Below are 13275 nucleotides of genomic sequence, written 5' to 3'. Positions count from 1 at the left end.
CTAGAGCAGCTAATGACTAAGATGGTGCTAATGCTCATTTACCATTGCGCAAAACCTAGGGCCTTTAAGGATTAGGCTAAATCTCCTTTGCCTTTCCTGTGTAAATGTAACAACAAAGTCTGGATGACAGACAACTGTTTACAACATGGTCTAATGAATATTTTATGTCCACTGTTGATTTTCAAAATATTACTGCTCTTTGACAATGCACATGGCCTGGTTACCCAAGAGCTCCGATGAAGTTGTACAACGAGATTAATGTCATTTTTATACCTGCTAACACAACATCCATTCTACAGCCCATGAATCAAGGAGTAATTTCAACATTCAGGTCTTATTATTTAAGGACTATATTTCCTAAGGCTGTAGCTACCATAGTGATTCTGCTGATGAATCTGGGCAAAGCAAATTAGAAACCTTCTGGAAAGGATTCACCATTATGTCATTAAGTACATTCATGATTCACGGGAAGAGGTCAAAATATCACCGTTTACTGAGGTTTGTAAGAAGTTGACTCCAACCCTCATGCATGACTTTGAGGGGTTCAAGACTTCAGTGGAGCAAGTAACTGCAGATGTAGCTGAAATAGCAAGAGAACTAGAATTAGAAGTGGAGCCTGAAGATGCGACTGAATTGCTATAATCTCATGATAAAACTTGAAGGGATGAGGAGTTGCTTCTTATGGATGATCGAAGTGGTATCTTGAGATGAAATTTACTCCTGATGAAGAGGCTGGTGAAGATTATTGAAATGACAACAATGGATTTAGAATATTACATAAACTTAGTTGATAAAGCAGAGGTAGGGTTTGAAAAAACTGACTACAATTTTGAAAGTTCTGCTGTGCGTAAAATGTCAGCAAACAACATCGCATGCTACAGCAAACTTGTTCATGAAAAGAAGAGTCAATTGATGCAGCAAACTTCACTGGTGTCTTAAGAAATTGCCGCGCCCATTCCAGTCTTCAGCAACCATCACCCTAATCACTCAGCAGCCATCAAAAAGACTCGCCACCAGGAAAAAGATCATGACTCATTGAAGGCTCAAAGTGTGTAATAACGCTGTCACACACTTACTAGCCTATAATAGAGTATAAACATAACTTTCATATGCACAGGGAAAATAAAAAATTCATGTGACTCACATTATTACATATTTGCTCTACTATGGTGGTCTGAAATCAAACCTGAAATATCTCCACAGTATGCCTATACATCCTTTTTCTTTAGTAATTACACATATTCTATCTTATATTAGAGTCAGCTATTTTATTCCTTATTTCTTCAGAGTAGATTTTAAAACAAATAAAAAAATATTTTACTAGAAAGTAAATTTTTATAGCCTGGTTTTCAGTGCATTATTTTACCAATTGCAGCAGTTCAAATAACTTCTAGAAATTAATTGTGAATTATTAAGTCATTCTTAATTTTCAACACATATTTTAAGAAAACTTCTAATTTACTTACCTGGTGGTATATGTCTGACTGCTGCCTTCTGATCTGAATGTAAAAAAAAAAAAAAATTAGAAAATGTCTCAAGTTAGTCCTAAGAAAGCTTGCCTACTGCATGAATAAAAGGCCATTTTATAAGCAGTATTATCTCTTTTACAAGATTGATTAAAGAAAATAATATCAAAGGTCACTGAACAAGGATGCCAATAAATAACATTCTTTTTTACCCATATACCTCGTCTATGAGAGTACAAATTTCAAATCTCACAATGAGAAGAGTATTAAAAAGACACAGATTTCTTTTCTGCTTATCACTTTGGAACACAAAACATACATTTGATCCTGGATGCCTGATTCTGATCTTCATAGCCCAACTTTTACTTTTTATTCACTGAAAAAGAAATGCTACATTTCATAAATTAAAACTCCTACTGACTTCCAAACTGGCAGAGTGGGCTGGCGAGACAATTTCCCCCTTTTCATTTCTCACATAGAGAAATGCTAATATAAATAATACACACATTTAATATGTAGCTGAAGTTAGTAACAAAAAAGGTTTTATTGGTGCTAGTAAAAATAAATAAACAGAGTTGAAAGGGTAAATAGGAGCTAAAACTGAATGTCTGAAAGGGCATCTAAGCCAGTGATACACATTTGGAGCTAAGATTTAATAGGCCGTCCTAAGAAGGAATTTAGGTCCAAGGCCTTTGCATGTAGGGAAACTATAAGTGAGCTCTTTAACTGAACATGGGAGCCATGTAGCGCCATAGCACCCACAAAATATAATTAAATTTCTGACCAGTGGTCTTTGAAATGCAGCAGGAAAATGAGGATATATAGATGGAGGAAAATACATTAGTGAGAAAAGTAGGAACCTCAAGCCTCTAAAAAGTGTACTTTCAGGACTCTCATTCACATGCTACAAATTCTAACACAATGCATAGCAATTGTTTTGAACCCACATATATTTGTCTTCAGCAAAGGGCATGCAGCATTCTCATGGGAAAATCATAGACACAGAAGTCAAAAGAGTCTATAATTACAAAGCACTAGGCATTAGTGTAAACAGTCACAGCAAATCAATGAATTCACACACCAAGAAATACAACATGAATTATTACAAAAACTTTAATATAAGAATATTTAGAATCTTCATTGAGATTTTTGCAAGAATAGATTTCTTAATTCTAAAACAGAACAAAGATGGAAGAAGAATCAGTGAAATGAAAGAGTGATGTGAGGGGAAAAAAAGAAAGTGAAATGTAAAGATAAATATGAAAGTGAAGTTATAAATCACAAAGAAATGCTTCCAAATCTGGCCAAGATGGAATAACACGGGATTTACCCTTCTGCCTGAAACAACCAAAAAGCCTGACAAAATATATGAAACAGTGGTTTTCAGACACTGAATAAGTCAAAACAGAATAATGATCTCTGAGGGAAAGAAATAAAAAAGATGATACCTGTATCTGACCCTTCTTACTGACTGATGAGAGTTTCCAGACTTTAGCACAGTGAGGCAGACCCAGGCAAAGTCAGAAGTTTCCCAGAGCTAATAGAATAGGGAATCTTTGGTGAGAAAGGCAGCTAGAATTCACAGAGCAAAATATCAAAGAGGGAAAGAGCTGCACACAGAGAGCTCCTGAAATCTGTGGAGGGTCCCCCTTGAGTCTTCCACAGAACACTAATTATTGAGTGCAAGTGAGGAAACCACCTGAGCCAGAAAATTGAAATGAATAAAGGTACAATCCCTTGTGCTCACATAGTGACAGAAATAGTTTGTGTTCCCATAATCTCAGTTGAAAAATCTCATAATTCATGGTGTGTTGGATAGTTACTCAAAAGGCTATTGCCTCGGTAGTGGTGACTATTCTAATGCTGCTTAACAAATCTTAAAAAGCAATGGGGTTAAAACAATTGGATATTCTTAAGCACACACAAAAACACTGTATCCATACCTCTTATCCTATCCAAAACTTAATTCAAATTGGTTATAGATCTAAATGAAAAACCAAACACTAAAACTTTTAGGGAAAAAAATAGGAAGAAATCTTTATGAATTTTGGTTAGGTAAATATTTCCTACATATAACACCAAAATCATGATCTATAGGAGGAAAAATCAATACATTGGATTTCCTCAAAATTAATGACTCCAATAAGGGGCTAATATCCAAAGTATAAAAAGAACTCACACAACTCAATAACAACAACACCAAAACAATTCAATTAAAAAATGGGCAGAGGGGTTGAACAGACTCTTCTCTCAAGAAGACATACAGATGGCCAAAAAACAAATGAAAAGATTTTCAACTTCACTAGCTATTAGGGAAATGCAAATCAAAACCACATTAAGATACCACCTCACACCTGTTTTAATGTCTATCGTAAACAAAACAAGTAACCGCAAGTGTTGAAGAGGTTATGGGGAGAAAGGAATGCTCATAAATTGCTGGCGGGAATGTAAATTAGTATAGCCAATATGGAAAACAGTATGAAATTTCCTCAAAAAAGTTAAGAATAGAATTACCATGTGATCCAATAACCGTACTTCTGGGTATATACCCAAAAATTTGAAAACATTTATTCATAAAGATATATATACCCTGATGTTCACTGCATTATTATTCATGGTGGCCAAGATATGAAAACAACTGAAGTGCCCTTTGATAGATGATTGTATGAAGAAGAACTGATACATATATACAGTGGAATATTACTCAGCCATAAGAAAAGATGAAAGACTGCCATTTGCAACAACATGGATGGATCCTGAAATTATCATGCTAAGCGAAATAAGCCAGACAGAAAAAGATGAGGACCATATGATTTCACTCATATGTGGGATATAAAACAGAAAGCAACAGATAAATTAGACAAACAAAAACTCATAGACATAGACAACAATTTAGTGGCTACCAAAGACAAAAGTGGGAGCAGAGAGGTAGACAAGGGTAAAGAGAGTCAAATATATGGTAACAAAAGGAGATTTGTCTTTGGGCAGTGAATATACAGTGCAATATACAGATGATGAAATATTGAATTTTACACTTGAAAACTATGTAATTTTATTTACCAGTGTCACTCTGATAAATTTAATAATTAAGAAAAGAAATGCTTCCTCCAAAAACAAAAAGTATTTAATATTGTGCTGCTCATTTATTTTTTCATTAAAAAATAAATATATTACCCATGATATTTTAAACAAAATATATATCAACATTAAAAATTTTTTTTTTGCTCTTTGCAAGTATGAAAAGACAAGCCTCAAACCAGGAGAACATATTTGCAAGTCCTACATATGATAAAAGACATGTACCCAGAATATATAAAGAACACTCAGAATGAAATAATAGAAAAACAAAAAACTCTTTTTTAAAAATGATGTAAAGATTTAAATGACTAAATAATGAAAAGACAACCAAATTTAAAAATGGGGCCTTTCAAGTGGAACTCCTGTCTTCAGTAACTGGTCAAAATGGCCAAAGCTAAAGGAAAAAGAAGAAACACCTGCTATATGTTCTTTAGCTGTTTTAGAAAATATAGAGTTGTTCCTTTAACCACATACATGTGAATCTACAGATATTACAGAAATCAAGAGAATGGATATTGTTCAAAAAGGAATGACCCACATCATTAGCATGGCAAAACTGAAAGTGTTACCTTGAATGCTATTGGAATTGTTATAAATGAATAGGTTAAGGGCAAGATTCTTGCCAAGAGATTTAATGTATGTATTGAGCATATTAAGCACTCTACAGGCTAAGATAGCTTCCTGAAATGTGTGAAGGAAAATGAACAAAGAAGAAAGCCAAAGAGAAAGGTTTTTGGGTTCAACTGAAGCACCAATCTGTTCCACCTAGAGAAGCAAACTTTGCAAGAACCAAAGAAAAGGAGCCAGAGCTGCTGGAATGCATTCCTCATAAAATTATAGCATAATAGCTATAAAATAAATCAATAAATAAATGACCTCTGAACTGTAAGTAAATTAAAAATGAGCAAAGATTTGAATACAAACGTCTCTCAAGATGTACTGATGACAATCATATGAAACAACGATCAACATCATTAGTCATTAGAGAAATGTGAATTAAAACCACAATGAGATGCCACTATTCACTGTCAGAATGGCCAAAATTTAAAGAACATAAATAACCATACCAAGTGTTGTTGAGAATGTGAAGAAACTAGAACTCTCACATACTAGTAGTTGGAATATAAGATGGTACAACTGCTTTGAAGAACAGTTTGGCTCTTTCTTTAGAAATCAAACACATATCTACCATATTACCCCAACATTCCAATCTTGGGTTTTAACCCAAGAAAAAGAAAGTATATGTTTGCACAGAGACTTGTATGTAATGTTTATAGTGGTTTTATTTACAACAGCCAAAAACTAGAAACAACCCAAGCATCCATCAACACATGAATGGATAAACAAATATGGTATATCTATACAACTGAATAGTTATTAGCAATAAAAAGGAACAAACTATCGATATACACAAACATGGATGGATTGCAAAATAATTTTGATTAGTGAAATAAACCAGATAAAAATAAAGAATACAAACTGTATAATTCCATTTATATAAAGTTCTAGAAAACTGACACTAAACTATAGTTGATCAACAGTAGTCTAGGACTAAAGGAGGTGAAAGAAGTAAGAGTGGGGATTACAAAGAGGCACAAGGAAACTGGGGCATGACAGATACCTTCATAAACTTGATTGTGATAATGGTTTTACAAGTGTTACTTTTCGAAGTATCAAAACATACCAAATTACACACTTAAAACATATGCAATTTACTATATATCAATTATATCTCACTAAACCTACATATTAAAAAAGAACATGCTATTGATTCATGTAACAGCAAGCATGGATCTCAAAGCATTATACTAAGAGAAAGAAGGCAGACTCAAAAGACTGCATACTGTATAATTCTGTTTATACAAAGCTCTGGAATGGGCAGAACTATAGACAAAGAAGATAGATCTCTCAGTAGCAGAAACTGGAAGTGGAATGAGAGGAAATTTGGGGGGTGATGAAATTGTTCTATATTTTTGGTGTGTGCATAGTGTGTGCATGTATTCATTAAACTCATAGACTTATACACACTAAAATGATTAATTTTACCACACTTTTTTAAAGCCTAATTCTAGTGTCAAAAGTAGGAAAAGGAGGGAGAGAAGAGAAAGAGAACAATCACTACCACCACATCCTCAGATCTCTCCCCGTGAAACAACAAGCTGAACATCTAAAACTCAACAGAAAAAAAAGCATCCAAACTGGACACCAGCACGTCTAAGCATGGGATCAGGGCATAAGAGAAACCACAGGTCAGAACCCTGGGTGTTGGGCAGTGGACCTGGAGAAATAAAGAAGCTGCCTCTCACAGCTGCCTGAGCTCCTTGCAGGAGGAGGTAGAGGAGTGAAGGTGCAGCGACTTGCCTGATTAGCCTGCCTGGAAGTAAAACTTCTAGCAACGGGCAGCAGGGCCCAGTTATCAAGGCAGAAAGCAGAGAGGCAGGATGGGACAACAGAGAAACAAAAGGTGATTTTTACCAGCTCCAGTTCCAAAACTGAGAATGAGCTGCAGCCCCGAACCCCAAACACAGATGGCCCCTCCACTCATACCTTCTGAGATCGAACACTGCAGAGTCCCAGAGGAATCTGAGCAAACACTACTGAAACTGTCACAAAACTTACAGGGACTAAAACTGAGAGTAGCTAGTGTGATTAAATCTTTCTGGAAAAACTACAGAATACACTTCCATTAATGGTCCCTTAAAAAACATGAACAACCAAGGTGACAAGGCATCTCAGACAAAAAAATATATATATCTAGAAAATAAGCTTACAGAAATCACAGAAAATTCAGGATGATACTTCTGAAAAAAAAAATGAATGATATCCAAAACGTCTGAAATCAACAATTTCAAGAATTGAAAAAATAGCTAGATGAGCAGAACAAGGAGACTGAAACCCTCAAGAGGAACCAAATAGAACTTCTGGAGATGAAGAACACACTGCAAGAGTTGAAAAATGAAACGGCAAGCTTAGGAAATAGAGTCAACTAAATGAGGAAAGGATCAGTGATATCGAAGACAGAAATCTAGAAATAAATCGGAAGGAAGAAGAGAGAAACCTAAGAATGAAAAATAGTGAAAGAGAAATACAATAAGAATCTGATACCATTAGGAGAGGAAACATAAGAATAATGGGCATTATCAAGACGAAGAAAAGGGGAGCAGGGACTAGAAAGCATTTTCAGACAAATAGTGGACAATTTCCCAAATCTAAGGAATGAGCTGAAGCTTGGAATTCAAGAAGTCAACAGAACATCCAATTATCTCAACCCAAAAAGTCCTTCACCAAGACACATTGTATTAAAGTTATCAAAAATCAGGAACAAAGAATTCTCAGGGCAGCCAGGGCAAAAAAACAACAACAACAACAACAACAAAAACAGTAACATATAAAGGAAAATCCATTAGAATATCCTCAGACTTCTTAGCACAGATCTTACAAGCCAGAAACAAATGGAATCAAATATTTAAACTGCTAAGTGAAAGGACCTATCAACCTAGAATAATGTATCCAGCTAAGCTCTCCTTTAGATATGAAGGAGAAATGAAGACCTTTTCAGACATACAAAAATGGAGGGAATTCTCCACAAGGCCTGCACTACAGGAAATACCGAAAGGTTGTCAGCTCATCTAAAACAAAATGACAAAACAAATGAACCAAAATACATAATTATGAGTAAAGTGACTATCAGGCAAATAGAAGCAGAGTACAACCCTTACTAAGAACAGGGCATTATAAGCTTAAATAATAAATAATACGAAGAGCATTGCTATAGCAAGATAGTAATGAACATTCAGCATACATAGAGACAAATTGAGATAACAATGACTGAGCAGGGGAGGATTCAAAGATCTAAATTTGCAAAGGACAAAGGAGATAAGGCATACACATGCAGAAGAAAATGGATGACTGTATATACACACACACACACACACACACACACACACACACACACACTATCCTTTTCCTATTTATAAGGGTATTCACACACCAAAGATTCAGAAGTAAAGTATGTAACATAAAACAAGAAGAACTGAAGCAAAACTCTCAAAAGCCAATCAAAATAAAGAAAACGGAAGCATAAAGAGAGGGAAGCAATGGAAACACTGAACTACTAGAAAGTAAAAGATAAAATGGCTATAAGACCTCGTATTTCAAAAATCACCATAAAAGGAAAAGGACTGAACTCACCAATAAAAAGGCAGCACAGAGTTGCACAATGGATCAAAAAACAAATGTTCTGACCATATGCTCCTCCAGGAGGCACATCTCAGCTCCAAAGACAAATATAGACTCGAAGTGAAAGGATGGAAAATGATATTCAAGAGAATAGCATTTGGAGAAAAGTGGGAGTTGTGGTACTAATATAAGATGAAATAGACTTCAAAATAGAAAAGGTAAAGAAAGATATTGAGGCATACTTCATAATGATAATGGGAATCATACACCAAGAAGACAAAACATTTATTAATATCTATGCTCCCAATTAGAACTGAAGCAATTACTATGTAAAGCAATTACTATGTAAAGCAAATACTATGTAAAGCAATTACTAACAGAACTAAAGAGAAAAACAGACCAAAACACTATCATAGTAGGGGACCTAAATACCCCACTGTTGGATATGGACAGATCATCCAAACAGAAAATCAATAAGGAAATAACATCCTTAAATGACGCATTACACCAACTGGACATAATTGACATTTACAGAGCCTTCCATCCCAAAACAGCTGCTTATATGATCTTCTCTAGTGTATGTGGAACATTCTCAAGAATCAACCAAATACTGGGACACAGAAATAGCCTTAATGAATATGAGGATTGAAATCATACCAACCATATTCTCTGATCATAAGGCTTTGAAACTAGAAATCAACTGCATAAAGAAATCAGAAAGAACCACAAATACATGGAGATTAAACAACATGCTACTGAAGAATAACTGAGTCAGAAGAAATAAAAAGAGAAATCAAGAGATACATAGAAATGAATAATAATGATAGTACAACATATCAAAACTTTTGGACACAGCAAAAGCAGTCATAAGAGGAAAATTCATATCATTTCAGGGCTATCTCCAAAAACAAATACGAGCCCAAATAAACAACCTAATGTTTCATCTTTAAAAAACTAGAAAAGAAATAACAAACAAGGCCTAAAGTCAGGAGAAAAAAGAAATAGTCAAAATTAGAGTAGAAATAAATGAAATTGAAAACAAAAAAAAAAATAGAAAATATGAATGCAACAAAGAGCTGGTTCTTTGAGAAGGTTAATAAAATTGACAAATCTCTGGCTAGACACAATCCAGAAAAAAAAATGACATGAAAAAAACAAAATCAGGGATGAAACAGGGAATATTATAACTGATATCACAGAAATAGAAAGAATCATGCAAAAATACTATGAAAAAGTACATAACACCAAAATTAATAACATAGAAGAAATGGATCAGTACTTAGAAAAATACAACCTTCCTAGATTGAATTAGGAAGGACTGGAAAATCTAAATAGACTGATCAGCACTATGGAATTTGAAACTATCATCCAAAACCTACCAAAAACTAAAAGTCCATGTCCAGAAGTCTTCACCAGTGAATTCTACCAAAGATTCAGTGAAGACTTAATACCTATTCTCCTCAAACTCTTCCAAAAAATTGAAGAGGAGGCAATACTTTCAAATTCATTTTATGAGGCCAGTATTACTCTGATACCAAAATCTTTTAAAGATAGCACAAAAAAAGAAAACTACAGACCAGTATCTCTCATGAACACACATGCAGAAATCATAAATAAGATACTAGTGAACCGAATACAGCAACATATTAAAAGATTATACACCACGATCAAGTGGGCATCATCTCAGGGGTACAGAGATGGTTCAACATACACAAATCAATTCATGTGATATACTACATAAACAAATGAAAAAATAAGAATCATATGATCATATCAATAGATGCAGAAAAAGCCTTTGACAAAATACAGCATCCATTTATGATCAAAATACTTCACAAAATTGATATAGAAGGAGAGTACCTTAACATAATAAAGGCCATATATGACAAACATTAGCCAACATTATACTTAATGGTGAAAAATTAAAAACCTTCCCTCTAAGATCAGGAACAAGGCAAGGCTGTCCACTATCACTACTCTTGTTCAATATAACATTGGAGATCCTAGAGAGTGCAATCAGACAAGAGAAAGATATAAAAGGCATCCAAATAGGAAATGAAGAAGTCAAACTGTCACTATTTGCGGATGACATGATTCTCTACATAAAAAACGCTAGACTCCACAAGAACACTACTAGAAACAATAAGCAAATACAGTAAAGTTTCTGGATTCAAAATCGACGTCCAAAAATACATAGCGTTCCTATACTCTAATAATGAAGCGTCAAAAAAGAAAAAGTGTAAAAAATAATTTCTTTTGCAATTACAACAAAAAGAATAAAATACCTAGGAATAAATTTAACAAAACATGTGAAGGACCTATATGATGAAAACTACAAGACCCTATTAAAAGAAATCGAGGAAGATACAAAGAAATGGAAAAATATTCTATGTTCTTGGATTTGAAGAATGAACATAGTTAAAATGACCATATCACCTAAACCATTATACAGATTTAATGCAATCCCCCATCAAAATCTCGTTGACATTTTTTAAAGAAATAGAACAAAAAATCATCAGATATGTATGGAGGCACAAAAGACCACAAATTACCAAAGCCATCCTGAGAAAAAAAGATCGAGGTTGGAGGCATCACTTGGCCCAAACTGACAGTAATCAAAATAGCAAGGTACTGACAGCAAAACAGACACACAGACCAGTGGAACAGAACTGAGAGTCCAGAAGTAAACTCATATTTATATAGGCAAATAATTTTTGACAAAGAAGCCAAAACCAAAATCACACAAAGGAGAAAGGAAAGCCTCTTCAATAAATGGTTCTGGCACAACTGGAAGGCCACCTGCAAAAGAATGAAACTAGACTGCTGTCTATCACTGCACACCAAAATTAACTCAGAATGGGTTAAGGAGCTGAAAAAAAAAAAGGACCTGAAACAATAAAATGCATAGAAGAAAACATAAGAACTAAACTCAAGGACCTTGGATTTAAAGAGGATTTTATTAATTTGACCTCAAAGACTAGGGAAGTAAAAGTAAAAATAAATGAACAGGACTACATCAAACTAAAAGGTTTCTGCTAAGCAAAAGAAATCAACAAGGTAAAAAGACAATCATCCGATAAGGGCCTAATATCCAAAATATACAAAGAAATCATATGACTCAATAACAACAAAAAAGCAAATGATCCAATCAAGAAATGGGCAGAGGACCTGAACAGACACTTCTCCTTAGAGGATATATAATGACCAACAAATATATGAAAAGATGCTCAACTTCACTAGCTATTAGAGAAATGCAAATAAGAACCACGATGAGATAAAATCACCTCACACCTGTTAGAATAGCTATAATCAACAGGACAAGTAATAACAAGTGTTGGAGAGGATGTGGAGAAAAAGCAACCCTCATACACTGCTGGTGGGACTGCAAATTGGTACAGCCACTATGGAAAACAGTACAGAGGTCCTTCAGAAAACTAAGAATTGATCTACCATATGATCCAGCAATCCCTCTACTGGGTATTTACCCCCAAAGACTTGGGGTAAAGATATTTGCACACCGCTGTTCATAGCAGCACTATTCACAGTGGCCAGAACATGGAAGCAGCTAAAGTGTTTTATGATCGATGATTGGCTAAAGAAGCTGTAGTACATATAACAATAAAATATTACTCTGTCATAAGAAGAGATGAAACACTGCCATTTGCAACAACCTGGATGGACCTCAAGATAATCATGCTAAGCAAAATAAGCCAGACTGAAAAGGTTGAAAATCACATGATATCACTAATATGTGGGATATAAACCCTAAATCAACAAATGAACAGGACAGAGACTCAGGTACATGGACAACGAACTAGTGGTTACCAGAGGGTAGGGAGCGGGAAAGGAGGGCAGAGGTAGACAGTGTAAAGGTGGGGGTTGGGGAGGGTGAAGTGGGTAAAGGGGATCAAATATATGGTAACTGAAGAAATCTGGCCTCTGGGTGGTAATCACACAATAGGATATATAGATGTCAAATTATAATATACCCTGAAAATTATATAATTGTATTAACCAATGTTACCCCAATATACAACAATAAATAAATAAAAAGAAGAAAGACAAGTTAAACGTCCCCTAAAAACATGGGCAGAAGACTGGAATAGATATGTCTATTCCAAAGAGGACATACAGACATATGAAAAGATGGTCAATATCACTAAACATTAGAAAAAAAAATTAAAAACACAATGAGATATCTATCATCTCATGCCTGTCAGATGGCTATCATCAATACATCAACAAAGAAAAAGTGTTGCAGGGATGTGGAGAAAAGCTAACCTTTAGGTATTTTTGGTGGGTTTGCAAACTGGTGCACTAGCCACTATATAAAACAGTATGGAGATTCCTCAAAAATTTAAAAATAGTACAACCTTATGTCAGCAATTCACTTCTGGGTATTATCTGAAGAAATTCAAAACAATAAGTTGAAAAGATATATGCATCTCTATGTTCGCTGCAGCATTATTTGCAACAGCCAAGATATGGAAGCAACCTAGGAAATTGGATAAGAAGAGGTGGTACATTTATACAGCACTGGCGTAGTCAGCCA

At 34.7% G+C, this 13275-nt stretch overlaps 1 protein-coding gene and 1 pseudogene across 1 annotated transcript in view; one reads left to right on the top strand and one right to left on the bottom strand.

Annotated features, from left to right (window-relative positions):
• The window catches only part of ADAM32 (ADAM metallopeptidase domain 32), a 132533-nt gene that overhangs the window by 13672 nt on the left and 105586 nt on the right, over positions 1 to 13275 (bottom strand). The window contains exon 20 of the mRNA XM_016127384.2: positions 1467 to 1499. Within this exon, the coding sequence (XP_015982870.2) occupies positions 1467 to 1499 (33 nt within the window). The remainder of the gene's footprint in view (positions 1 to 1466; positions 1500 to 13275) is intronic.
• On the top strand, positions 4929 to 5389 carry LOC118609366 (annotated as a pseudogene).

Source organism: Rousettus aegyptiacus, unplaced genomic scaffold, assembly GCF_014176215.1.
Source record: "Rousettus aegyptiacus isolate mRouAeg1 unplaced genomic scaffold, mRouAeg1.p scaffold_m13_p_11, whole genome shotgun sequence".
In the NCBI taxonomy this organism is placed as follows: Eukaryota; Metazoa; Chordata; class Mammalia; order Chiroptera; family Pteropodidae; genus Rousettus; species Rousettus aegyptiacus.
This window is presented reverse-complemented; position numbering and strand designations above follow the sequence as displayed.